This window comes from Amblyomma maculatum, chromosome 6 (assembly GCF_055883805.1).
Source record: "Amblyomma maculatum isolate TAMU_Amacu chromosome 6, ASM5588380v1, whole genome shotgun sequence".
Lineage (NCBI taxonomy): Eukaryota > Metazoa > Arthropoda > Arachnida > Ixodida > Ixodidae > Amblyomma > Amblyomma maculatum.
The window spans coordinates 74,091,551-74,117,358 of record NC_139349.1 but is presented as its reverse complement, the minus strand read 5'-3'; the positions used below and the strand labels follow the sequence as shown (position 1 = coordinate 74,117,358).

The 25,808-nt window shown below is 43.6% G+C and overlaps 1 protein-coding gene and 1 pseudogene across 1 annotated transcript in view; both read left to right on the top strand.

Annotated features, from left to right (window-relative positions):
- The window catches only part of LOC146186017 (atrial natriuretic peptide receptor 1-like), a 199,133-nt gene that overhangs the window by 134,634 nt on the left and 38,691 nt on the right, over positions 1-25,808 (top strand). The window contains exons 8-13 of the mRNA XM_084607972.1: positions 3,979-4,108; positions 14,288-14,359; positions 14,450-14,527; positions 14,875-14,979; positions 20,158-20,229; positions 22,350-22,515. Of these exons, the coding sequence (XP_084464098.1) occupies positions 3,979-4,108; positions 14,288-14,359; positions 14,450-14,527; positions 14,875-14,979; positions 20,158-20,229; positions 22,350-22,515 (623 nt within the window). The remainder of the gene's footprint in view (positions 1-3,978; positions 4,109-14,287; positions 14,360-14,449; positions 14,528-14,874; positions 14,980-20,157; positions 20,230-22,349; positions 22,516-25,808) is intronic.
- Positions 11,172-12,074, top strand: LOC146186018 (uncharacterized; annotated as a pseudogene).

The following is a 25,808-nucleotide window of genomic DNA, read 5'->3' as shown; positions in this document are numbered from 1 at the left end:
GCCACCCAACTCAGATAATGCTTTATCGCGTCTGCGCGAACAATGTCTGTACGCCGGTATGCATGCACAAGAGTCACTGTTCGACTTCGCTTTTATATGTCAATGTTGTTGGTAGGGGTGAAGCGAACTATTTCCTTTTAGTGCGAAATCACTTATCAGGAGGCTGACACTTGTAACAAAATATTGTCTTTCGTGTGGAGCAGCTGCATAGCAACGCGGTGCTATCCATAGGGTCTGCATAACAATGACGTAACAACGCGTTGCCGAGGCAACGGCAAGACTGGCCGTATAACGTTCCAGTCGCGCGGCCAATTAATTGAAGCGGATATTTAATTTGTGACATATGCATGATTCATTGCAGCCAACTACAAAATGCTAAGTGAGAGAAGAGCAAGACCTGAGCAACACTGCTACGCACGATATTATATTACTGCCAAAATTATCTACGTTTTTTGTGAGCGTGCATTAAGCGACTCCTGGGCAACGAGAGGAGAATGAACGATCTACTGGAATATGCCTCAGTATCGCGCACTTTGAGGGCTCCAGAACTGAGCAGAAAACAGGGTCAAAAACACTCTTTATGCTATTAGGGAAGATTGGTCTTATGCAACACTGCAACAGGAATCATTCAAACAGGGCCTCAGATAGAGGTATTGGCGAAAGCCAACTAATAAGGCTAATTCCGACTTTACGCGAAAACTGCCAACACTACCTGTCACGATTAGCTCTCTTAGTTATACAAAGACACCAGGCGCCTGCGACAGGCAAAACAAGCAAGTTTTGTTGGCCAATTGAGGCAAATGGAAGGAATTGTACAGCAATTTATCGTGTTATCATTTTCTGAGCCTCAGGTGGTTGCCTAAGACTTGGCAAAACGCTTGTTCATGGCCAAAGTGTGATCAATGCTACTGTGCATTTTAATTAAAAAATAATGATCAACAGTACATGACAAGGGCCGATGACTGCCTGAGCGCAAGACGAGCCATATCTATCCAGGCGAAATTTTATATTCTCTGCCTAGCATCAGCCGCTATGACAATCCCTCCTGGACATTGGCCGGACACTGCCGAGGCGGAGTTGTTGTGTTTCTTCTAATTTCGAATAAGTTTTCTTTATGTCGAAACCTTAGAAGTATGCTCAATCTTCGCTCAACTGATTTTGTTTACCTGCATGCTAGTTTCTTTTTTTCTGAAAACTGTAGGAGGTATGGAATGCCAAAGAACTGTGTCATGGTTAACATCATACTGTCAATCATTGAAAACATCAGGAGGATCACGAGAAAAAATAATAATTTCTTGGTGTCGAGGGAATACCTAGTATCACGGGCATAGAGAAGAAAAAAACGTGCTGTAGCCGGTCATCTCATGTGTTGTAGTGTTGAAGACAAACGTATAAATGGCAGTATTGTATCCCAGTTCTTGTGGTCTGATGCAATGTACATCCAGTTTCCTGCAGGTCGTTCCTGCAAAAAAAAAAAAAAGGCTGGCATATGGAACCATGTATAGTTATTACTGAAAAGTGGGCTATAAAGTTCTGTGCAATTTTAATTTAATTTTATTTTGCAACTGTCATGTGAATTTTGAAATAAATAAGATGAACAATTTGCGCTACATTTTGATTTTCTTTTTTCTCTCTCTGTTTAACATTTGCCAACATCAAATTAAGAAAATCCCCTATGGGTTTCTTTTCAGTGGCTTTTGGTATCCATTTATTGTATAATTCCGCTATTTTCTCCACACTTGTTTGCTGATTAACCTGCTGCAAGTCATACATCTTTGGGCTAGCTTTTAAATGGTACCGCAGTTGCTGGCTGAAACTAGGACCGCCTTCATGCTTACCACAGTGCGCAGGGCCAGGTGGGGGTGTACGATAACGTTATGTATGGATGCGGTGCATTTGCAAAACAGAAAAGCTTGCTTTGCAGAAATAAAGCCAACTCCACAGAAAGCAAAGCACTTGAAGCGCTGCTTTACGGCGTCCGACACACAACACGGTGTCGGCAAAGGCTGTGGATATTAAAGCGCCATCCTCCGGGACATCATCACTGAGCGTCTCAACACTTTTGAGGTGCACTGAGGAGAAGCCGAAGCTCGAATAGTCGACTCAGTTGTTTCGTATACCGGTATAAAAAAATTGTTGCCATGCATTACGAAACGCCAGTATGGATTCGAATCCTTGAATACCGTGAAAGGTTTCAAGGTTTCAAAGAGTAATGCTGTGTCTCAATTCCGACACCGAAATTTTACGTTTATGGCCTCTTATGCCTTAACAACTACTTCATTTCCACGAAATCGGAGCCTTTATCGAAATAATGTATCAATTAAGGTCAATCTCAATTCCCCCTTGACGTCAAATTTTGTTTAGTTTTGTTTTATGAGGATTAAGACCTCGAAGTCACTCACGCGGTAAGGAACCCCGCATCAGAAGGCTCCGGATTGTTTCGACCTACTAGGGTTCGTCCCATGAAAGACTTTCCGATTCCTGCGATCCTGCAGCCCGGATAAAATCCAGGCACTCCTCTTTGCAGTCTAGTGCCCTAGCAACTGAGCCATCGGATCCGCGCGCAGTTTCTTTTACAGAGCTTCATTTCGTCATTCCTTGATCCGGCATGTATAAGGCTTCTATGCCTGCATACGCAGCTTGACACTGAGGCTTCGTGATTACTTGAGTCTCCAGCACATGCGGGTGCCCTTTACCTTCCATACTGCACTTTGCCAGGTTGACTACAATGCCTAAAACCTGCAAATTGTTTTGAATTACGCGTCGTTATGGAATGATTAACTAACTACGCCATTTCGGCGTGAACATCCTTGCCCAGCATTATGAATGCAATACGAAGGCAGCCATAATGGCTTCCGATATTGAGGCTTTGTCCATCAGTTAACCAAACTTGCATTGAGCCGCACTGCCCATGTAAGAGTTGCAGGAACCTTTCCGTCACAGGCATATTCCATTTAAAGGCACAAAAGAACATTGTGCTTGCTCTCTATAGATGCAACAACGTAGCTGCGAGATCGAACGCATTGCGTAGCTGTGCGGTACTATTGCGACACTGAGAGCTCGTCTGAAAATGTCACGGTCTCTGCGCCTTGGCTATCTCTGCGAACAGAGGGCATGCCGTATGCCAAACAACCGTGGCTGCGAGAAACGCAGCGCGCGCAAGTTGAACCACTTTTGTATCAGCGAGGGACCACGCGTCTGGCTCAGACCGTGAAAAAGATGCTTTGTGCGAGAACCGCTGTGTGATAGTACGGAAATATGATACTCCAAATACATATTTGACTTTCCAACCAGACTGACGAAGCGAGAGTGCTCCTGATTTCAGATTTTATGAAAGCATGTCTTATATTCGTCTTTCGCACATGGCGCCAAATTTGACACCCACATTACCCTGACGTGTTTTAGAGGCCTCTGTTCATTGCGAAAAATTCGCATTCGAAGTGGAGAAGTGACCAACTCTGGCATACTCGGAGAATTAAAAAGAATGCAATGAAGATATATTTACTCCACTAATTGCCAAATAAAGAACACTTTATGGTGCGCGCGCTTTTTATCATCATGCGGATATAGAAAAAAAAAAAGGTACGGCCCTTTTTGCATCGTGGTTAAAAATAAAGCAGACATTTTTCCTACAATTTAAATATAATTCAACGACAGCTAACAAGAATATGTATGATTGTGATAAGCAATAAAAATTGAGCGTACAAAGAAATAACCAGGAAAATAATCAATTATTTATTAGTACATGTAACAAGAACAACAATGAATGAATGAATGAATGAATGAATGAATGAATGAATGAATGAATGAATGAATGAATGAATTAATGAATGAATGAATGAATGAATGAATGAATGAATGAATGAATGAATTATTTCTGGGAAAATATGCGGTAACGTCGCGCTATAGCGGCCTCTGGACAGTCGTCTTCTCTCCTAACCTCGACTCTCGTCGACCCGGGATTCTGTGCACTCGCAGACACTTCAAACTCGAGGCGGAGCTGGCCTCGATGACGTGGAAGATCCGATGGGAGGAGATTTCAAGCTCGCCGCCAGGCCACTTCAAGAAATTCGGTTCCCGCATGAGCCTGACGAGGGCCAGCCTGGCTGTGAGTCGAGTGGAGCCTTCCCTTTCTTCCTCCATTTTTCGTGTGCATGCTTCCAATTATCGCTTTGCACCGGCCGACGCGGGCGGTCCTTTTGAGCTTCCAGTGAGAGCGAAATGAGAGATTCGTTGGCTCCAGCTGCCGCAGATTTCTAGCTTTGGTGTGCGTCCGGTGGGCTGACACTCCATACTTTTTTTTTTTTTTCGGCTGTGTAGTGCTAACTTCAGAGCCGGTAATAAGGCATTTCTCATGGGGATCAGAGGCTGTAATGCAGTTAAGCGATTTCATCTAGCGATTTAGTTATAGGGGCTAGTTGATTTGTGGATAACGTAACTTAAGCTCGGAAATATAACACACACTCACTGCTAAAACGGGAATAAAATAAGCTTGAACCGTGTACTAGTTTTTCGTGTATCTCCTTGTAGCTGTGGGAAAACACACAAGTCGAGCTGGGAACTTTGACTGCAGTAGTTGAACATTGGTAGAGCACAAAGTCAGTTCAATTAAACGCATGTCTAGCTTCTCTGACGCACATTTTCGTCACTACCCATGTTCAGACCGACCTAGGGCTTAAAACAGTAGCCCAAATTATAAAATGTTATGTAACGGAGTTTAAAGAACATGTCTCTCATAGCCTGAGTTGCTTTCGGACGTTAAACCCACAAACCAACCAACATTTCAACAATTCATCTTTTTTCCTTATGTATAACCAAATGGCGAACAGTTTCAACTACGCGCATCAAGTCTCGACTGCTATATGAGATGCTCTTTAAATAAATGAGACTAATAGCTAATTACCACAGCCAAGCGTTCGTGTTTTTTTTTTTTTTTTTTGGCTGGAGTGGCAATAGGAATGTGGCAACGTTGTTACATAGATGTCTTATGTCACTGCCGCTAACCTAGGATTGGTGGCAGAGGCGAACAGTTAGAAGCGAATTTGAAGCGAACAATGAATATTATGATCTGGAGGTATATTTTTCTACTTCGACTTTAGACAAAACCGATGCTTCTTAAATATTTAGACACGCATTTCTAACGAAGACGCCTGTAGTTGTTCCGCCTATCCGCTCGGTGTTGACACTCACTTATCACAAGACAAACATAGAGCGTAAATATGGTCGGCCGTAACACATGTGCATTTAGTTGACGTATCCTTAAATGTGCGGCAGTAATAACCGGAAAACTACAGTCACATACGTAGGGCAGCAGCAGGCAGCATAAGCACAAACTAGGCTCGTTTCAGCAGAGAAAGATATTTAAGTGTTTACGGTTCGGTAATATCGCAATGCAATAACAAGTGTCTCTCCAAGCTATAATGCATGCACTTACTAGAGGTTCCGTTCTTTCAAACTATGTTCGGCTGCCAAAACAAAATAATAAGTTATCTTGACAGCAACAAAATAGTACAGTGAGAATCGTAGAGCACCGATGATCATCGCAGATTGTACGCATTGCTATGGGGAACATATTTATCACATTTCAATGCTCTGTAATAAACATCATCATGTGGAAATGGCTGTTTTAGAAAGCTATACGCTCTCTCCAAACGGTGAATGCATAAGGTCCTTAAAACATTGTTCATGTGTAATTGTTCGGTCTCCACTTAAAGAGAAAACAATTAGTAATGTTTGTTCGAGTTGTGAGTACTTCACCCTTTTCGCCTCTATTTTTTCTGGTGTAGTGAGGTCTAACAGGACAAATGTATATATTTCAGCCTTTAGGGTTTCGGTGTTGGTCGTTGTCAGTGGCGTTTTTTGTTCATGGAAACGGTTTCGTAATCAATGCCTGCCCTCTTCCGCCTGGATTCTAGTGTTTTCATCTTCTCGAATTTACAAAATTTAGCATTTCCTTTTCTAGAATCTAATACCATTTTCATTATTTTCGTACTGATTAATTATATAATTAGGAAGAAACAAAAGTCAACAATGGCAACTTGCGTCAACTCGTAAATTTCTTGCGTTAGTGAAGCACGTGTCTCTTGGGAGGCATTTAAAAGCGCAAAATAGCCTCAATTTCCTTTACTGACTTCAAGGAAAACTGATCAAGTCGGCATTAACCAAGCCTCATGTACGCCCCACTTGTCTCTTTCATCCTCTATGACTAGTTAATTTTATTTGCCATAATATCTACATTTGCCAAAGAACAACTTGATGGCTCCACCAAGAACTGCTGCTTACATGACGCCCCCAAACGAAAGGAGATCAACTTAATTTGAGGCCCACGCAGCCATCTGTGGAGCGGAAATATCGTAGACGTAACGTTAAGAGATAGGAAGCGTGCTGAAGGGGTCAGAGAACAAACGCAAGCAAATTACATTCGAGTAGTAATCACGAAGATGAAATCAGCATAGGGAGGTCATGCAGTGCGAAGGAAAAATAACCGGCGGCCGTAAAGGTAAGATTTTAGATTCCAAAGGGATGCAAGCGTAGCAGCAGGGGGCAGAAAATTAGGTGGCCGGGTGAGATTAGGAAGTTTGCTGGTTGCAAATGGATACAACTGGCATAGGACCGGATTACTTGAAAAAGTATGGGAGTGGAATTTACCTTGTTATCGATTTAGTCAGGCTGGTGATGATGATGAACATTGACTGACATTCGTATGCGATCTTCTACGTTTTGGACTGCCTCATTCCGTAGTACACCTCGTGCCTTGTTAGTGATAACACATGATGACTATGAATATTATGAAAATGTCAGCATAGTGTCAGCGTGAAGAGGGAATTTGAAAACGGAAGCTTTACTAGCACCATTATGCGAAAAATCCAGTCTTCAGCTTGTGGACCCCATGGTACCCAACGACTTCACAGGGCCTGCTTGCACGAAAAAATACCAAGACTATCTTAGCTAAGTCTAGACTTAACAGTCTGAGGGATAGGCCGCTAGCATGGCCGCATAAGACTGGAGTCGAGATTGGACTTCAGTTCTGACTGCAATAAGTCGCTTGCACTATTACGACTGTAGTGCCGTCTTGGTTAAGACATAAGGACGCGAAGTACCTAAGTAGAAAAATTAGGGAAATACGGGGATGCGCTGGCCCAGTCCCCGTTTTAAAATGCAAATATTCCGTCAATTGCGCTGCGTAAGATCCATGCCATTGCTTTTTGCGGCTTAAGATTGTATTACAAAGCAAAATGCCTCAAGTGGTGTTCAAGGAAGCCACTCTGATGAGCAAGAGCCGAACCGAAGCGTCTGGTCTTATTAACGACACCTTTAAGTCGGGACTTATCTCGGACTTTATCGTACAAGCCAGGTGCCCAAAGAAACAAGTGTGACAGATACTGCGCCTTTCTCTTTCTGTGAACCAATTAATAAGGCGAAATCCTTTCCAAGCTCATGATGAACATCTCGCTTTGGCGAGATTTATCCGCAAGATGCGTCAGCGAGATTCCGCGAGTGACATATACTGCACCTTTCCTTTCCTGTAAACAAATTGTATGCAGCCAATGAACTTCGATGCGTTCAGTGGAACGCTGGTTGTTTTCGAGAAGGGCGGGCGATATGCCGTGTACAGTAGCAACGCTCAGGCTTTCGCATTTCTCCACTGCAGATTCTGCAATGCTCTCGAAACTGCCAGCTCTATGTCAGCGTGAAGAGGGAATTCTTTTATTACGTTTTTAGAGGTTTTGTCTACTCACTGAACGATGGAAAACAATCAAGCCGGTCTGAACAACTTCTGAGCGAACACTGTTTGTTTATTCATTTATTTACCGTGCCTATGTACAGCAAATGCCCTGCTCCACAATACACACTCATAACTAGAAACAAAATTGGAATTCATCTTGAGTGGGTGCGAAAAATCAATAACATTATCATAATTTCGGTTAACCAAACTGCTATACAATACAATTGTATGACCCGGTTAGCCTAGCATACCTTTGACAGAAATAGAAGGAAAAGAGCGTTATAGCAGTGATGCCTCTTTGTTGCTGCATTGAAACACAAGGTTTAAAGACGTAAGAACAATCTATCAGGGCATGTATAGATTTATAAAAGAATATCAAATCTCGTTTGTTTCTCCTAGCTGACAAATTTTCAAGGTTGCACTTTCTTAGCCTTCTTCTATACTCGTAATACAAGAGCTGGCTGACGTAGCTGTCATAGGACATGCGTACGAAACGGCGCTAAACATTTTTGATTCTGTCTTTAAGAACAATGTCAATGTATTTCCAAATTACCCGAGCAAATTCAAGCTTAGGGCGCACAATGGACCAAAACAGACGTATCATACAATGGAAATCACTGAGTCCGTGCGCGTGATCCTTACTGAGGAGGTAGAATCAATGACATAGTTAACATGCTCATGAAATCTCAAGCACGAGTTCTTCTGAGCACCAGTATCCTGAATACAGGTCTCTTTTTTTGGTGATTGTATCGCGGAGAGAGTAACAAAAATCAACACAAATATAATTCCTAGCGAACCAACCGATTTTGTCTCAGGCGAGTTTAATATAAGGCTGTTTCTAGTGCACTATATTTCAACATTATGGATATATTATTTTAACTCAGCACATAAATTCGATCGGAATCAGACATAAATTAAAATGTAATTTCATCTGCATATTGAAGCGTATGTGCCCTTTCGATAGCAGCAGACAAATCATTGACAAAAATACTACAAAACAAAGGAGCAAGCAGTGAGCCCTGTGGAACACCGTGAACTACTGTGTACGTCATTTCACACCGAAAATGCAGACCTACTTTCTGGTTTATCGCAGGTAGTTAAGTTCTTTTACACTCATTCTCCATAAGATTCAAGTTTTCTAATTAGTAAGGAGTGATTTACTCAATCGAAAGCTTTAGAAGGATCAAGATGTATAGTAAACTAGCCCTCCGTTCCCAAATACTGGAGTAACGTTAGCGACATTCAATCGATCTTCCTTTCATAATGTCATCTTCAGATCGAGCAACATAATCGCTCAAAATTGTTCAAAATAAAGAGGAAAAATAAAAAGACAGACACACAAAGCACTTGGTTCCAACTGATTTTCTCTTGGGCGAGGAAGGAAAATTTGTAACCTTGGCTTTTTGCTAGGCTTTCTTAGAAAGCTCTTACCACAGTGTTATGAACATCGGTATTTCTTCTTTGCTTCATTCTAATCGGCCAGCGTCCAGACCGCGATATAAGGTAAAACATTTTTCTGACAGCGCAATTGAGAGAGGACCTATGCAATCATCCCGAGCTCACGCTATTTCCAAAGCTTCAACCATTCCTTTTCTGATTTTCATGCTCCCTCTTGAAAAGAAACTTTCGCACTTTTTTGTTATCCACATTTTAGTGATATCAACCTGACCTTTAGTTTGAACTTCTTCCTCTCTGTCCTCTATATCATTTACAACGCAAACGCACTTTGCAAACAACTTCTAGTGCCTGATTTTGCAACCAGCCCTTGTGTTCCCTGAAATGCTTTGTCAGTGTAGCTCACTCAACCTATTTGGGGCAGAAAATACATTGTTTTTAATCCCAGTGCCGTTTTTTGATATATTATGCGCAACTCGCTGTTTTTAAAGTATAGCTGTCACCTTTTTTTTTTTTTTCTGCATGGTTTCTCTCTTCGCTCTTTTTGGACAAGCGCTTCGATTACTGAGACGGCATATACAGTAGATAATCTGGCTACAAGCTATCTTTTTGACCGTAAAGAAAGGCTTATTTAAGTTGCACGTGGACATAATACTTTAGGGGGTTTGTGGACACTAATTATGCAATTTTTTTGCTTGATTATCTTAGAATGTGCATAATGAAGAGAAAGGAGCTATTTTATACCTGACAGGCTGACAGAATAGATGCAGCTGCTGTAGTCCTGTGAGAAATTTAACTTCATATGAAGAAAGCATATGCTGTAGTTATTGGGAAGCTAATGCGTGAGAAGTGCCTATGAGTAGTGAGGTGACAAATTAAAAAAACACTGTACGCAGCCTGATTGAGGGCAATTGATCTGGCACGCTATTTAATATTGTATCAACAAAATGACGGACATTTAAAAACTCTAAAAGCTTCAATGCAATATAAAATCAACCTACTACATTTAGCTAAAGAGAGATTATTTATAATTTCATCGGCGCTGAACCATATGTATATGTTTTGTTTGTATACAAAGAGGCCATTTTATACTCTATTCAGGTACAGGAAACCGAAAATAAGGTACCAGCACAGGTTTTATATAAAATGCCTCTGACCTGTGGTAAATGTAATATATAGGTCGGAAAGGAAGTCTTTAAAGCGAGAGGCTACGTGCCCATGAATACAACGGGAAGAACAGAAGAGGGAGCGTATTAGTAGTCATTACGCCTCTGCAAAAGATACAGAGAGTGAATATTGTCCTGCTTTTCCCCAATGTGAAGGGCTTTTCAAACACCAAAAAATCATGCAAGAAATCGCAGAAGCATTCAATAGCGTGTGCTGGCGACCACTGCGGAAGTGCTCTTTAAATATTTCTGTCGAAAAAATAAAAACCTTTGAACTTTCATTGGGGTCCCATGGAACGTTTTATAATGGGCGCTGCCATTTTGTGTAGGTGGTCCTATCTATCGGATAAGTCGAGAAGAACCACCATGCTGGTATGCGCGATCGCATACGCGGAACAAGAGACAAGTAGCGCACATAGGCATTTCGAAGCTTTTGCATTCAAATATTTTGCGTTCTGATAATACTTTTTTAGCAGCCGTTACGCCATACAGTAAAAAATGACTTAAAATTATGAGCTTGATCTGTTAGGCGGAAAACTGCAAGCCTGATTACACTTCCCACGTAATTCTAGCACTTAATGTTCTAGTCCTCCGCGAAATTTGACTTAATGAACATTTATTTTATAGTCCATTTCGTGTCGCAAAATTTGATTCCTTGAATGAATGGCTGTTGCACCGGTCGAACAGGAAAATGAACAACTGGGGGCAATCCCGAGGAAAGCCTACAACTGCGCTCTTTGACTACCGGTCAAAACCTCGACGGAAAAATTCTCAAACTGGGCATAAACAACACAGTGCAAGAGCACATCGAGGCCCACCTTCTCGCGCAGAAAATGAGACTCATGCAGAAGCAAACGGGAAGGAACACGCTGAATATACTGGGCATGAGAGATGCTTGCACATATATGAATAGCACGGGGAGCATACCGAAGGAGATAAGACAGATCATTAAGGTCAACCCGATTCCGAAAAACAGGCATCCGAAAATACACAAGGACAGAAGAGAGGCAAGATCGGAGGCACACAAAAGAAGCTTCGCAGGAAAAAAAATATTGTTCTTCGACGCGACCACATACAAAGAACAATACGGAGCTGTAGCCAGGGTGGTTGATCACCAGCTTAGGGAAATCAACTGCGCCCCGATCAAGAGCAACAACATTCCCGAGGCTGAGGAAGCGGCGATCGTTGTCGCTATCATCCACCAAGGCGAGGAGGCTAATATATAAATAATTACAGACTCGCCAGAAGCCAGCAGAAGGTATCGCAGCGGACACATATCCACTGTGGCCATTCGCATACTCAAGGAAAGAAAAATCACCTTTTCAAGATGCTTCATAACGTGGGCACCAGGCCATGAGACTGTCAAAGGTGACCAACGTGCCGACACAAATGCCCGAGCATATGCCAACCAAGAAGCGCACAATGACGGGGAACTGGCAGAAGTCACTAGAAGCTATGGAGCTATCCTTGAAGATCAAAGAGCCTTAAGGGTGATCTACCCACCTCCCCACGAATACCTTAATAGAGAGCAGTCGGTTGCCTGGAGACAGCTACAGACAGCTACTCCAACCTGAGTCTACTCAGTAAAATCGATCCCACAACATATGAGAATAAATGCTCACTACCATGTTACATGGGCGTGTCAAAACACACACGTAGTGACAATAAACACCACACCAACACCGGAGCAGTGGGAGGCTGCGCTGTCCTGCTCGACGCCTGATGACAAGCTCAAACTGATCGACAGAGCGCGCAAGACGGCAAAGGCCACTGGGGCCCTGGACTGACGGCCCCATCCACACCGGGAAAATTCCCTTTTTTTAAATAAGGTTTTTCATTCATTCATACATTCCCGTGATGACTCTCAAACGTTTCGGCAGTAAAAGCTTGCGCGATGGGCGCTGTCAGAAAAAAAAAAAGGACAGTCTTGGCAGACTGATTCTGTTATCACCCGCCCATGTCGAAGCAGGGGCCAGAGTTGGCAGCTCCTGCCAAACGTAATGTCAAGCAACCCTACGTCCAGCCAGTGCTCGGCCATGTGAGCTGCCAGCTACCACAGCCTGCCAGGGCCGTGCCTTTACTACACCGTAGACAGGCACTTGCGTTTCACCTCCATAAAAACATGGCGGCCGCAGCTGGAATCGAAGGCTTATCTTCAGGATAAGCAAATCAGCGCACTAATCACTGAACCAGCGCGGTAGGATAATGACTCACATAGTAAACGTAAGTGCAAAATAAAATTTACAGAAAGCACAGACATGTTTTTTTTTATTCACATAACAACAAATCACACTTAGAACAGTTTAAACAATGCTTATAAAGCCTTACTTCATCATTTATGTCGTTTTTAAAACTACATGGTAAATTAAATTAATGACTGCAAAATCAGCGCAATGAGATCATCATAAGTTTCCTCTATTTTAACACTTCAGGTATTTAGCGCCTGCTTTTAAAGACGTACTTGAAGTTTTCGTAACATGAAGCATTTAAGCTGACGCATTTAAGCTCGAATGAGTGCCTTAGTTTAAAATAATGTGCATTAGTATTTGAGGAGCCCAAATTTCAACACACTTTTGTAAGGTGCTCGAACAAGCAGGAATTGGATTGGAAAACATTTATTTCGTCAAATTGCAGATGCCGACGGTCTGCTCTAGATGGCCTCCAGTCCATGGCTGGCGGCGACCTTAGTGGCCCACTCGATGGCCAAGGCCGGGTCCGAGCTGACCAGAGCGGCCTCCCATCGCTCAAGAGAAGGAATTTGTACTAGATCTTCCGGTGGAGGTTCTTCTTTACATTGCCATAGTATGTGATCATACGTGGCTGTTTCACCTCAGAACCTGCACGCGGGGTTAAAGTCATCCGGGTACATTTTTGCTAATAGGTAAGGGCTAAGAAAGGATCTCGTCTGGAGCCTCCTCCAAGCGGTCTCCTGTGCCTTATCCAACGTTTTGTCAGGTGATGGAAATTTGTGCCGTTCCAATCTGTAATGACTGGTGATATCGTGAAAGATGCCCCCCTCCCCCCCCCCCCCCCCTCCCTGGAGTAACCCATGGATACGAAGAACCCACCTACTCGGTTGACGAAACCTCGAGCCATGTTGTGGGCCGCCTCATTTCTCGGATTCCACGAGTGAGCCGGCACCCATATCACCTCAATTTCTCTGTATTGTTGCCTGGTCAGTTTCATTGTTTTCTGCGCTGCAGTTGAGATTATTCCCCCCGTAAATCTACGGACAGCAAATTTAGAATCGGAGAAGATTGTATCCGCGTTGGTGCTAGCTATGGCTAGTGCAACAGCTGCCTCTTCCGCGGTTTCCGAAGATTTTGTCACTACCGACCCTGATGCCAGTAGCCGCCCGTGCACGTCCACCACCGCCAGTGCGAACGCTCCTCTTGTTGCGTATTCTGCCGCGTCAACATAGATAGCTCCTTCGCTCGTTGCGTATTTTTCGTGTAGAGCTATTGCCCTAGCTTTCCTCCTTCCTTCGTGGTAAGAGGGTTGAATATTCTTTGGTAGTTATTTGATCGTCAGTCGCTTGCGAAGGAGTTTGGGTAGCTGTGTTTTCGTGTCGTCGAATGGAAGTTCCACGCCTATATCTAGGCGCTCCATTATGGCTCTGCCTGCCTTAGTGTGCTTAAGCCGTTCTTTTTGCATTGTGAGGTGAGCCTCCTTGAGCTCCTTGAGCTCCTTTAGTGTATTATGTATTCCCAGACCCATGAGTCTTTCTGTCAAAGTGTAGTTCGGCAGCCCCAGGGCTGCTTTGTATGCTTGCCTAATTATTGTCTCGGCTTTGCCTTTCTCCGCAGCATCTAGTTTTGGGTATTAAGTTTAGGTAATTAAGGAGCTACCTCCTTTGGCATGTGTACAACCTTATCTCTCCGTTACCCTGCTCCCTGCTTTCTGGGTGATCATCTTTAATGTTACACTTGGAGCGTTGCTCGACGATTCATATTTCACGTCTTTTAAATCTGTTTTTTTTTTTTTTATGACTCCATTGCAGAGCTCAAATTCTTCTGAAGCCATGTTCTTCGGTGACCGCCGCCAAGTGTTTATCGGCACAGGCTTCTATAAGGTAAGAAACAAAAACAAACAGAGCTTTTTAGCGCATGTCAGTGAGCAGTTTCTGAGCGCAATGTTCATGGTAAATGCCTGTCCTATACAGGGAATGGTGGTTGCAATAAGACCGTTTAACAAGATGAAATTGGAAATTACTCGGTCTCTCCTAATGGAATTGAAAAACGTGAGTACGTTTCTTACATATATATATTATGGCCTATTTATACACCACTGTTTAATGCGTCTGTTGCAGGTACGCACTTCAAATATACCAAGAAAAAATTACAATTGTTTTGTGTGTGCTCTGTTGGCAAAACTCTGTAACGAATATGTAAACTTTCGCTGTGGCACCAACGTATTCGGCGAAAGCTTGATGAAAATTTTAAACAGTTGAGAAGTCTGAGGATTTTAACATATTTATGTTATATAATATCAAATTTTAGTCAATCCCATGTTTTAACAAAATTAGCAGCTGCAAACACAACCTTTGTCTCAACCACCATCTAAAGTGATTTTGTTTGTATATTTCAGATGAAAGATTTACAGCACGATCACATTGTGCGCTTTCTCGGAATCTGCGAGGAGCCGCCTCACTGTTGCCTAGTTACAGAGTACTGCCCACGAGGAAGCCTCCAGGTCAGTAGTCCTCGATACCATGTAATAGCTGATATTCGCCGAAGTATTATGCGAGTAAGCATAAGAGATGAAAAATGTAACACTGTAGAACTGCACATGTGAGACGGCATCAACAATAATACGACTCTTATAATTTATTTCTCAGTGCAAGAATAAAACGCTGGTTATAAGAGGGGTGTTTATTAACAGAGTTCGATGGTCTTCAGCGCCCAGCACGCTTTGCCAAATCCAACACACACTCTCGGCTTCTGACTCCTCGTTCTTCACAAGCCACAAAGCTGCCACTGTGTCATTTTCGTAGCTACAATCATCCCCGGGCGGAGGGAGAGCCATCTAGCGACTGAAGGGGGGGGGGGGGGGGGACAATACGGAAGGGTCGTTAAAGGGCTTCAAGCGCTGAATGTGAATAGTCTCATGCAATTGGCAGCGCATATCGGAAGAAAGTGTATCAGGCTTGACGACGTAGTTGACTTGTGACGTCTGCTAAATAACTCGGTACGGGCTTTGTCACTTGACCAGCAGTTTGCGGGAGAAGTATTGGCTTCCTGCAGGAACCCACAACCAAACAAGTGAGCCGGGTTCAAAGGGGCAGATCTTGTCGAGAGTGTGGGTGCGAGTTTGCTGACGAATTTGGTTCTCCCTAGTGAACGATCAGGCTAGGCGGCGGAAATCTTCAGCATGCTTTGCGGCCAGGGAAACGGCCGTACATTCGTAGCTGTCAGGGTGGGAAAGGAACATTGTGTCCGATATGCTTGAGGGCTGCTATTCATGGAGAAGGAAGGACGGCGAATATCCTGTAGTGGCCTGCGTGGCGGTATTGTAAGCAAAATAACGAAGGGAGGGACAGCGTCCTGGTTGTTGCGGTCAGATATAATATACTTAGACATCATGTCGCCGACCGTTTGGTTGAATTACTCAGTGAGATCGTTAGTTTGCGGTTGATAGACACTCGGGGTACGGTGGATAACATGATATTGTGTCAGAATAGCTTCAAGTACTTCGAATAAGAGAACTCGTCCGCTGTCACTCAAGACCTCACATCGTTAGATGTGGGGGAGCGCCGGGGCCGCTACACTAAGCCACCGCTGCTACCAGTGTTAGAAGTGAGGTGTCGGTGCCGCTTGGATCATCATCGAAGACGACGCCCGACTAAACCGGAGCGAGAACACCATGATCACGATTGTAATCCGTGTATCCATTCTCCGATTTCACGAGACGAGTTGAACAAAATGTGACTTTATACATTACTTACAGGCAAGATGCAGGATAGAATAACATCGGCACGAGGGCCGAAAGCTACTGGTCACCCTTGACTGTCTTCGCACAGCGCCGGCCAGGGAGATTCAGCCACGTCCCCTCCGGGCGAGCAGCACCCCTCTCGATGGATACGCACGTCGGGCTCGCCCGAAAACTGGCAGTCCATCTCCATTTGTATCTCCATTTGTAAGCCAGGAAGCCATTGACATTTGAGCTGTCCAATCCGGAGGCAGCAGTTCGCTGCGGCTCTTTGGCCCAATAGCGAGCGTGCTGGTTTACCGTCGTAGATCTGCCATGGCGTAAGAGTGAGAGAAGGGCGCGCCTCTGCGCCACCGCCGAAGGGGGTTCAAGCGCCAAGGAATGTGGCAAACGTGTCCAGACGTGTCCGGAGACGAGGCGTCTCCTTAGGGCTCTTGTGTCATGCGGATCAGCACCGAGGCTTGTAAAAGGGCGTCAGGGGTTCGACGGTATATGCTCGGCTCCACTCGACCGCTGCAGGAGTCGCGCGAACCGCTGCTAGGAGCCCGATCCTAACAACGAGGTGCGCTGTGGCGCAAGATGAACCGGTGAAGATTTAAATACGCTTCATCTCCGATCGAGGCTGCCAGCAGCGCTACGGTTTCGGCATATCTTATCTGGTAATCACCAGCCACAATTATCCAACGATTGCCGGCGGCGATGTACGGAAGGGGGCATACAAGTCGATGCCAACACGGCCAAAGGATCTACCGGGACAATTGATTGGCTGCAACGGAGGAGCAAAATGACTCGGGAGAGAATTGCGGCGTTAATACGCGCTCCAGGATAGGACGCGTTTCGTAAAAGTGCACATGCCGCTCTCGTTGTCTAGGATGCGAAGCCGTTCGTACGTATTGCACAATGCGGCACGAGCGTTCCAAGGATTGTGGTAAAAGGCATCGCGCATTGCGCAAGGCACAGAGAACCATAAGTAACCGTTTTTGCTCATCAGGAAAGTTCAGGTTCCAAGTTATAAAAGCTTGTCTCGAATGGCAAAATGGAGTGGTTAATGGCGCAGTGCTCGGGGTGCAGATGATGAGGACCGGTGTCAATAAAGCAAGACTAAAGGCGATCCAGGGGATCATTGCGCTACTCGGATACGAGGAGGTCGAGAGAAAGAGAAGACAAGATCGGCTTCCGAGGACGGAGGGGTTGATGTGGTCGTGGTTGTAGAAGAACGGGAAAGATCACCTGCGCCTGCATCTTGGCGGCCAGACATGTCGATAAAGCGGATGAAAAATTCTTGGAGGTGCGAATCCCAACGAGCAACGCAGGCGGAGGGATCCTTCAGGGATGATAACCTGCATGACGCGTGATGGCCCGTGACAACGGAAAATGGTTGGCTCTATAAGTAAAAACAAAATGAGTGAAGTTCCTAGACGATGGCCAGGCACTCTTTTTTGGTGAGAGTGTAGTTGGTCTCCGCTTTGTTAGAGTTCGGATAGCGTACGCGCCGACATATTCACGAACCACGACTTGATGTTGAGTAAGCACTGCGCCGAGGTCAACAAGACTAGCATCTGTGTGCACCTCAATGGGAGCGTTGGGGTCAAAAGGCATGGTGTAAGCCATTACGTTACGTTATTTTATGTTAGGCGTTTATCTGCTTTTCATTTATACTAAAATGGCTTAAGCCCGGCAAAGCTTTGCTGATCCGGGCTCCCTATCTATTTCGGTTAGGTATTTCTTTATGAGAGCACAAATAAATGGGTGGTGCAGGCGTTGTCGCAGTCCAAAGACTTTCCAGGCAGAGCCGGGCCAGTGTAAAGAAGTCGGGTCAGTGGCGCAGGGATCTACGAGAAATTCTGCATGAACCGATGGAAATAGAAACAGAGGCCAATAAAGCTGTGAAGTTCATTCGCAGTTTTCGGCATCGGGAAATATTATACAGCACGCTGTTTGGCTGATTAAGAGGTACGCCATCTTTGGACTCAAAATAGTCTATTGGCATGCGGCGAAGCGACAGTTCTTTGAATTAGGTTGTAGGTCAGCCTCGGAGAAACATTTCAGAACGGTCTCGAGGCGGATTAAGGCTTCGCGAAATCGGGAAAGACGAAATCATCGAGGCAACAAAGGCAAATCTTCCATTTGAAGCCGCGCAATACCATATCCATCATATGCTCAAATGTCGCCGGGGCGTTACAGAATCCCAATGGCATGAGGTTGAATTCAAGTAAGCAGTTCGGAGACAGCATTTGTGAGGCTCTCTGCGGGTGGTCAGTGTGGGCTACTGGAACTTGTCATTATTCGGAGCGCAAATTCAACGATGAAAAGAATTCTGCGCCATGAAGCCAGTCAAAGACATATTGAACCCGAGAAAGTGGGTAAACACCTTAATGAGAGATCTTGTTTAGTTGGCGATAATCGACACGGAAACAAATAGATCCGTCTTTCTTCTTGACCTAGATAGCCGGGGAAGCCCAAGGGCTTATAGACGGCTGAACGACATGGCTACTTAGTATATCGTAGACCTGCTCCTCGATGACCCGAAGCCCGGCGCGGAAAACACGATAACTGCGTTACCGTACTGGAGCGTGAGCAACGGTGTGTATCGCACGAGTGGCAGTCACGTTGCGGCCCAAGGATGTCAGCTGAACATCGAAGGAAGAATGAAACTGGTTCCGCAGTGTAAAAAACTGGATTCATTGACTAGGATCAAGGATGTCGTCAGCGCTCACGTTCGTCTTGCATTTCTATTGTTCTGTCTGTTAGCGCTAACCAATATGTTGGTGATGTCGTCACTCCTTGTTGCTAATACGATGAAGTGATGGAATCAGAAGCAGAAAAAGGCGCGATGAAGTCATTCAGCGTCAGTTCATCGGACGTAGAGGGAAATGAGATTAAAAGAGCGCAGACGACCGGATCGGCACGTCCGAGGAAGCTAGCAACAATCAGGATACAGTGAGAAGAAAACGAATTAGATACAGTAGTTTTGGTAACAGAGTGGGTCACAGTGAGCAGAATAAACTGCGGGAAGCAAAAACGCCGGATGGGGTGAACAGGATGGCAAAATCGGGTGTAGGGTTACAAGAAAATATGACGATGACAAAAGGGTGCGGGGGAATCCTTTTGTCATAGTTTAGTTAGTTTTAGTTTAGTTTTCCACATACAGGTGCCACGGCGCCCACGGGAACCTAAGGAAAAGTACAACAATCAATCTCGGGGCGTTGGCAGTCGATAACGGCGTTGTATTGAGAGAGGAAGTCCCAACTCGAAATAATGTCATCAGTGCACGATGGCAATACAACAATTCATTTGTGTACAGAAAGGCCTGAGTCTAAACACGAGCTGTGCACAAGGTTCACGGCTTGACTGGGTGCTCTGCTGCAGTACGCAAAGAAACACCAGGCAACAAAGTGGTTAATTTACGCAGTGAACGGCAAAGACATGCGAAGTAACGAAAACGGTGGCACAAGTATCAACAAGGGCTTGTGTAGCGATAGCTTCGGCAAATATTTTTATCACACTGGCAGGCGACGTAGAAAGACTCCAGACTACTGTCGTGGGATCAGGTACTTCACAACCGTTACCAATTGTAAGAGCGGGTTTATTTACAGTGTCATGGTCCGAGCGTTGATCGCGCTGTCAGCAATCCAACACACAACCTCGGCATCTGCCTCCTTGTTCTTCACTATCCCCACAGAGCTGCTCTTGCATCATTTTCGTCACTACACCTGGTAAAATGTTTAGCGAAGAGACTAAACAATTTCTTCGCTAAGGAAAAGTACTCTCAACAGTGTGACAAATAATTTTATGCTGATACCATTACGATGACAAAGTTTGCTGCTGCAAATGTAATTCCCAGGTTAGAGTTCGTAATGACTCCGTGACGGTCATTACGATAAACCTTTGAATAATTACGTATTGAGCAGAACAATTATGCTTCTTTATTACATCTTGCAGGACATCCTAGAAAACGACGAGATCAAGCTTGACTGGATGTTTCGATATTCTCTCATGCATGATATTGTGAAGGTAAGCCCCTATATTACAACAACCTCTAGCATCCTTTGAAGATGAAATTTCAGTTTTAGCTATTACACCACACGTGAAAATGAACAAAGGTGATCAAGTGTGCATTACATTGTGAACCTGCCACTTCACAGTTTTCGTTATATTCTCTTCATACCTGAGCAAAGGTTAAATTCATAAGCTGAAGATTATTGAAGATACATTTCTGTTCTATACGTGTCCCCAAACATTCACAATAATATTACGTAGCCATAATGTCGGCAGGAATGTCTCCTAACTTTGTCTCGATATTCTTTGCTAGAGGTTTCTAAAACGTAAGAAGCATTCCAGAACATCTTGGAAGGAGTATTTACTTAAATACTTGGAAGGACGGTAATTAAACTGAACATTATGCATAGTCTACTGTTAAGTCAGAAGCTTTGACATGTTCGCATATGTTTTAAGTATATAGAAAAAGCATTTTTGTTGGTGGTTTTAGTGTTTTGGGTTTGCTGCTATTTGTTCATGTTGCTTACATTTCCTTTAGTTGCTTTTCCTGCCTCCCCTTTCCTGGTGTATACATTAACTGCTATTGAATAAAAGCACCAATTGATGATCAGCGCATTCTGCCTTATACGTCTCTATATCCCTTTGGTTTGTGATGTGTTTTGTACTTAGATCCTGTGGATACTATCACCAGATATACTGACAATTATAAGGAAGCTGAGAGGCAGGAAACTTGTATAAAGAAAGCAACGATTTGGGAGGTTTCCTCAATAAGCCGTAAGGCTATACCGTTTTCAAAAAGGAGGGGACGTCAGAGCTTAGTGGCTACTCTGATAGCCAATGACAAAAAGGGGCTTCAGACAAAATGAATGTTTGTTAAATGCTGCCAAAAAAAGGACCTATTGTACAGTAATGGTACAAGAAGATCACGCTATTTGGACACGCTTTTTTATACATGTAATGACGTGGACCATGTACATAAAAAAGAATCTCACTCGCTAGCTAAGGATTAAAACAGAGGTAATCCGGTTAGCAGACCACGACTCCATCTGTCACATTCAGATGATTTATGGAATTTTAATGCAGACAGATGAATTGATCTAGGTATCAGGCTTAGCAATCAGTGAAACGCAGCTACAGAAAAGAAATATATAAATCTCCGTCATATTAGTGTGTCCAGGTATAGGTGAATTGCACGCCTTCACTTTATATTCTCAACAGCCCCACCTCATACATTCCTTTTACCTCCTGCAAAATAGCACACAACCGTCGCTTGTAGTCCTAAGTCTGACGAAAACTTTCTGATTAAAGCGCACAGCATGAAAACTGAGTGAAAGATTTCATAATGCAAATGTATCCTCACGATGTTTCTTCTAACCGGCGTCAGAGTAATTTTCATTTATTTTAGTACAAATTGAAATAAAATATAATTCTTCATACCATGCAAAGAGATCGCAATATCATACATACAACAGTGATTGAAAATGACCAATGTTCCACATTTTAGTAAGAAAAATATTTGCAATCTATCTGCTAGTGCATAATTGCGATAAAGATCGAATAACACGCACCTTGGTGATGCACGATATCTGAATATGGCGAGTTTTATTCATGAGCCTCTTTCCTGTAATATTCCTCTCAGCGGGCAAAGAGATTACTCATCAACAAATGGAGCTGCAGGTCCATCCTAGATAAACGAAATACCTACCAAATTCGAGCTGAAGTTGCGTTGTCATGCGTACAGATATGCACGCCTTCTCTACAGATGTGGTACCTGAGATGGCCTGAAAGGATAATGATTCAAATTTTAGAGTCATCCTGAGTTCAACTTAACCTGTTGTACGCGCTTGAGAAACGCATGCATCTCTCGTCGTCTTAGGTGTAATAGAAATATATAAATAATAAAATTCGGCTTATGGAGGAGAGCAATTAGCAATCTTTTTTTGGTTAGTTTTTATCTTCCTTCCTCTGCAAGCGCTGTTCTTTTTACTTTTCCGTTGAACAATTACGAAGTTTTCTTTAACGCCCCCAATGTACTCTTTACGTACGTTTGAAGCTTTGTCAACTCCCTCGACATACAGTCGCCAAAGCATACGACAGCATGTGCACGTGATTTAATTGTTGTTTAAAACTTGCAGGGTATGGCGTACCTGCACAACAGCGTAATTCACAGCCACGGAAACCTCAAATCTTCGAACTGTGTCGTGGACAGTCGCTTCGTGCTGAAGATTACCGATTTCGGCCTCCATTCTCTGCGCTCATCTGACACGAATGAGAACCACGATTCGTACGCCTACTGGAGACGTAAGTAACAGATCTGAAACCTAGCTTTGTGTTTGAGTTTGCCATATGGAATGCGTGATAACCATTCACCCAAAGAGTAGGATTTCTCTGTTTTAATCGGAAAGCAAGTAATTCTTATATGAAGCCTCCCTTTGTCACCGCCTTCCTGAAACCGGCCTCAAGTATATATATTGACAGCACCTGAAACTTGGAGCAGTTGGAGCAACGCTCAGTAGCGTGGCCTAAATGAAAAGTATTGGCTCAAGTGGAAACATTTAATGTGAGTTGGCTGGAGTCAGAAGCTTTTAACTTAAATGAAAAGTACACGTAAAGCCGTTACTTGTAACGTAAAAGAAAGCAATAAAGACCGAACACAGAGCTCTTTGGGCAATCCCATACCGCAGCTATTCGTAATAAAAAACACTAGCAGGTGTCTCCAAACGTGTGTATACTTCATCTGATGGGATAGATTAAAGGTTATTTCATAAAGAAGAAGAAATAGCGTGTTTTACAATGGCGGATAGAATATCACCATTGTTACTTAAAAAGATTTCACAAAGATTGTCGGGGCTTGCTAAAGCTTAGAAAACCTGTAAACACCACGTCTTGCTATACTCCCACACATAAGTAGTACACGTAGAACATTCTTTTACAGTATATCTTACTAGGTGCGTGTGACCGGCTTACCAGGTCAATAGTATAGGAGAAAAGGAGACAAGAAAATTAAGATGCGGCTTTCCAGACGAGTTGTACTGAGACTCAAATGCCAATTCCAGTTTGTCACCTTCGGCGCCGCTCGTTTCTTGTTTGCTCCATTTAACGGCGTGCATTTATTGAGCAGCGAGAAAGACAATCAAGGACGCACGCTACGTTTCATCGATAACACCAAAGCGAAGGAAGTGCCGTTCGCGAACTGAAAACCCAATTCAAAACGAAAGCTAAATGAAACCTTAATCTTTGCTACTTTTGTTTTTTCCTTAACGTCCCCCCCCCCCATTTTTTCCCCCCCTAGCTGAGCTGCTCCTTACATAATGAAGCTGAAGGAACGCGACTGAAATTTCATTTTACTCACGATCCGGCGTGTTGACGATTCTTTCTTTGGAATAGAATCATGATCTACAGACATAGAAAACGCGCGCAGCAACCTATCTCAAATACCAAGCGGAGTTTGAAACCTACGAATAATCATATACGCTATCATTCCAGGGCTGCGCCTTCTGCCATTATGTCGTTACTTTTAGTAGAGCGATTATATTTAAAACATTCGGATTCATGGGCTGTTTCTACACAATTGGTATACGCTTGTGGATTCCGTTCGCCCTAGTTAGCACTAGTTCGCACTAGTTCGCACTGTTTCATGGATTAGAATATTCACGGATCAAATCATAACTCTTATTAGTCAATTTTTGCTTTCAATTTTAGATTTGCATGTAATATTTCGGACACATTAAATATATTCGAACAGCTGAATTAGCTAGAAGGGGTTCGTGTGGGTTCCGACCATTTCAGCGCTTTAAGAGGGCAGCAATATAGCTTGCTTTGCTGCCATTAATTAATCAGGTGGAGTTCCTTCAAAATTAGTCGCATGTCTTGTGATCCATATGCTCTATGCTAAGCCGCAGTGCTTCCTTAAGCACCAGTGTAGGCGAATACCCTCCGCACCTTCCCCCTTCTCTCTTCTACTTAAAAGCTTCTTAATAAGAGAGAAATATGTTAACAGGCAACCACATTTATAGTTTTTGTTAAAGTAATGATCGCTTCAAACAGCCATAAAATAGCTATATATTCATAGTTTACATGCTGCCATTTAAAATTTTGTTCGTTTGGTTTAAACGAGCATTATTAGTTCGCAAGACGTTATGCTTGAGCGATCTAGTCAATTCCAAGCAATCAAATAGAGAAACGGGGGGAGAGGGGGGGGGGGGGTTACTCTCATACTTATAGCAAACTACGGATAACTGCGGCAAAGCTCTTCACAAAATACTTTCTTTTCCTTCTACCGTGCTTTAGGGTCATTTGGTTATTTTTTTGTACTGTCACTGCTGAAAGGAAGCAGTTGTGAGTAAAGAAATTTATGACGTACGAGGAGAGTAAACTCCCTCGGCAGTCTGTGATTGTTCTGCCTCTTATTAGCCCTGATCTCGATTCTTTCGGCAGAGCAGTGCATTGTTATGGTCGCAAGATTCCTGGCTATTGCCCTGGATTGATGGGCTTGTCGGCTCTGCGAAAAGTTCTCACACTCCGCTAATCTAATTCTCGACTGCAGTAAAGAAATTGAGAGAAGTAGCGTAAGAGAAGGCCGCCACTTACACTAGGACATAAAAAAAGAAATGCATACTTGTGCACTGCAACGCCCTAGCTGATTTCTGTATCCACCTGGAAGATAGAACAGAAATAGAAAGAATTTCTACACGCATACAAAATGAACTGACAACAAGGGCCACCGTTCCTACAGGCCGTAGGTAAAAGTAGTATGTTGAAGGCCCATCCACATTTCTTGTGCAAACCAACGGTCTATTTTTTTTTATCTTCGCAAGAAAGAAGAACGCAGCAGATACTTAGTTCATCGTCCGGAGTGCCACTCGTTAGATTGCCCATCTGAGCCTTCCTCAAATAACGACCGGACTGTCAGCACAGCCTACAGGAACAGAGGTTCAGTGCTGCTGTCTTCGGTAGAAATGATACGTTCTCGTGCAACGTCATTACAGTTGTCGGAGAAAAATAGAGCTTCGAGCAAGGAAGAGTCCTCGGTACACAAGATGTAATACCTCAATAGCTATCCGAGCTGTATGCACCCACTATTGCGATGTCCTGCACTACGAATTTCGTTGCGGATACAACGCGTCTCGTAAATATTTCCTACGCTTCCTGTTTATCTTCAGGAAACAGGATAAGCCCTGCGTTCCATCGAATCAACAAGTTTCCTTCAATGCGTCCATACGTTTCATAATACAATATTTCATTGCACTCATAAGTAACTGGCAAAGAGGGTTTGTAGCGATCACTAAAGAACTAGTAAGCTCTCATCGCTTTGCTCCAAACGAGTCGTTAAGCCGGATGTTCCAGGCAACTTCAGCCGAGAGCAAAAACTTTAAATTTTTAGGCACGTAGAAAAGTCGGTTGCATATGTGGCTACCAGCTACCTTGCGACCATAGGTAACTTTTCGTTTAGGAATGAAATAATTAGCTGGCAAATAAATGTTAGTTACTAAGTATGCATTTTAATGAATAAATAATATTAGCAGCGTTGTCGAACACTTTCAAAAACAGCATTTCATTATTTTCGGTAAAGGAACCCTCTCGTATATCCTTTT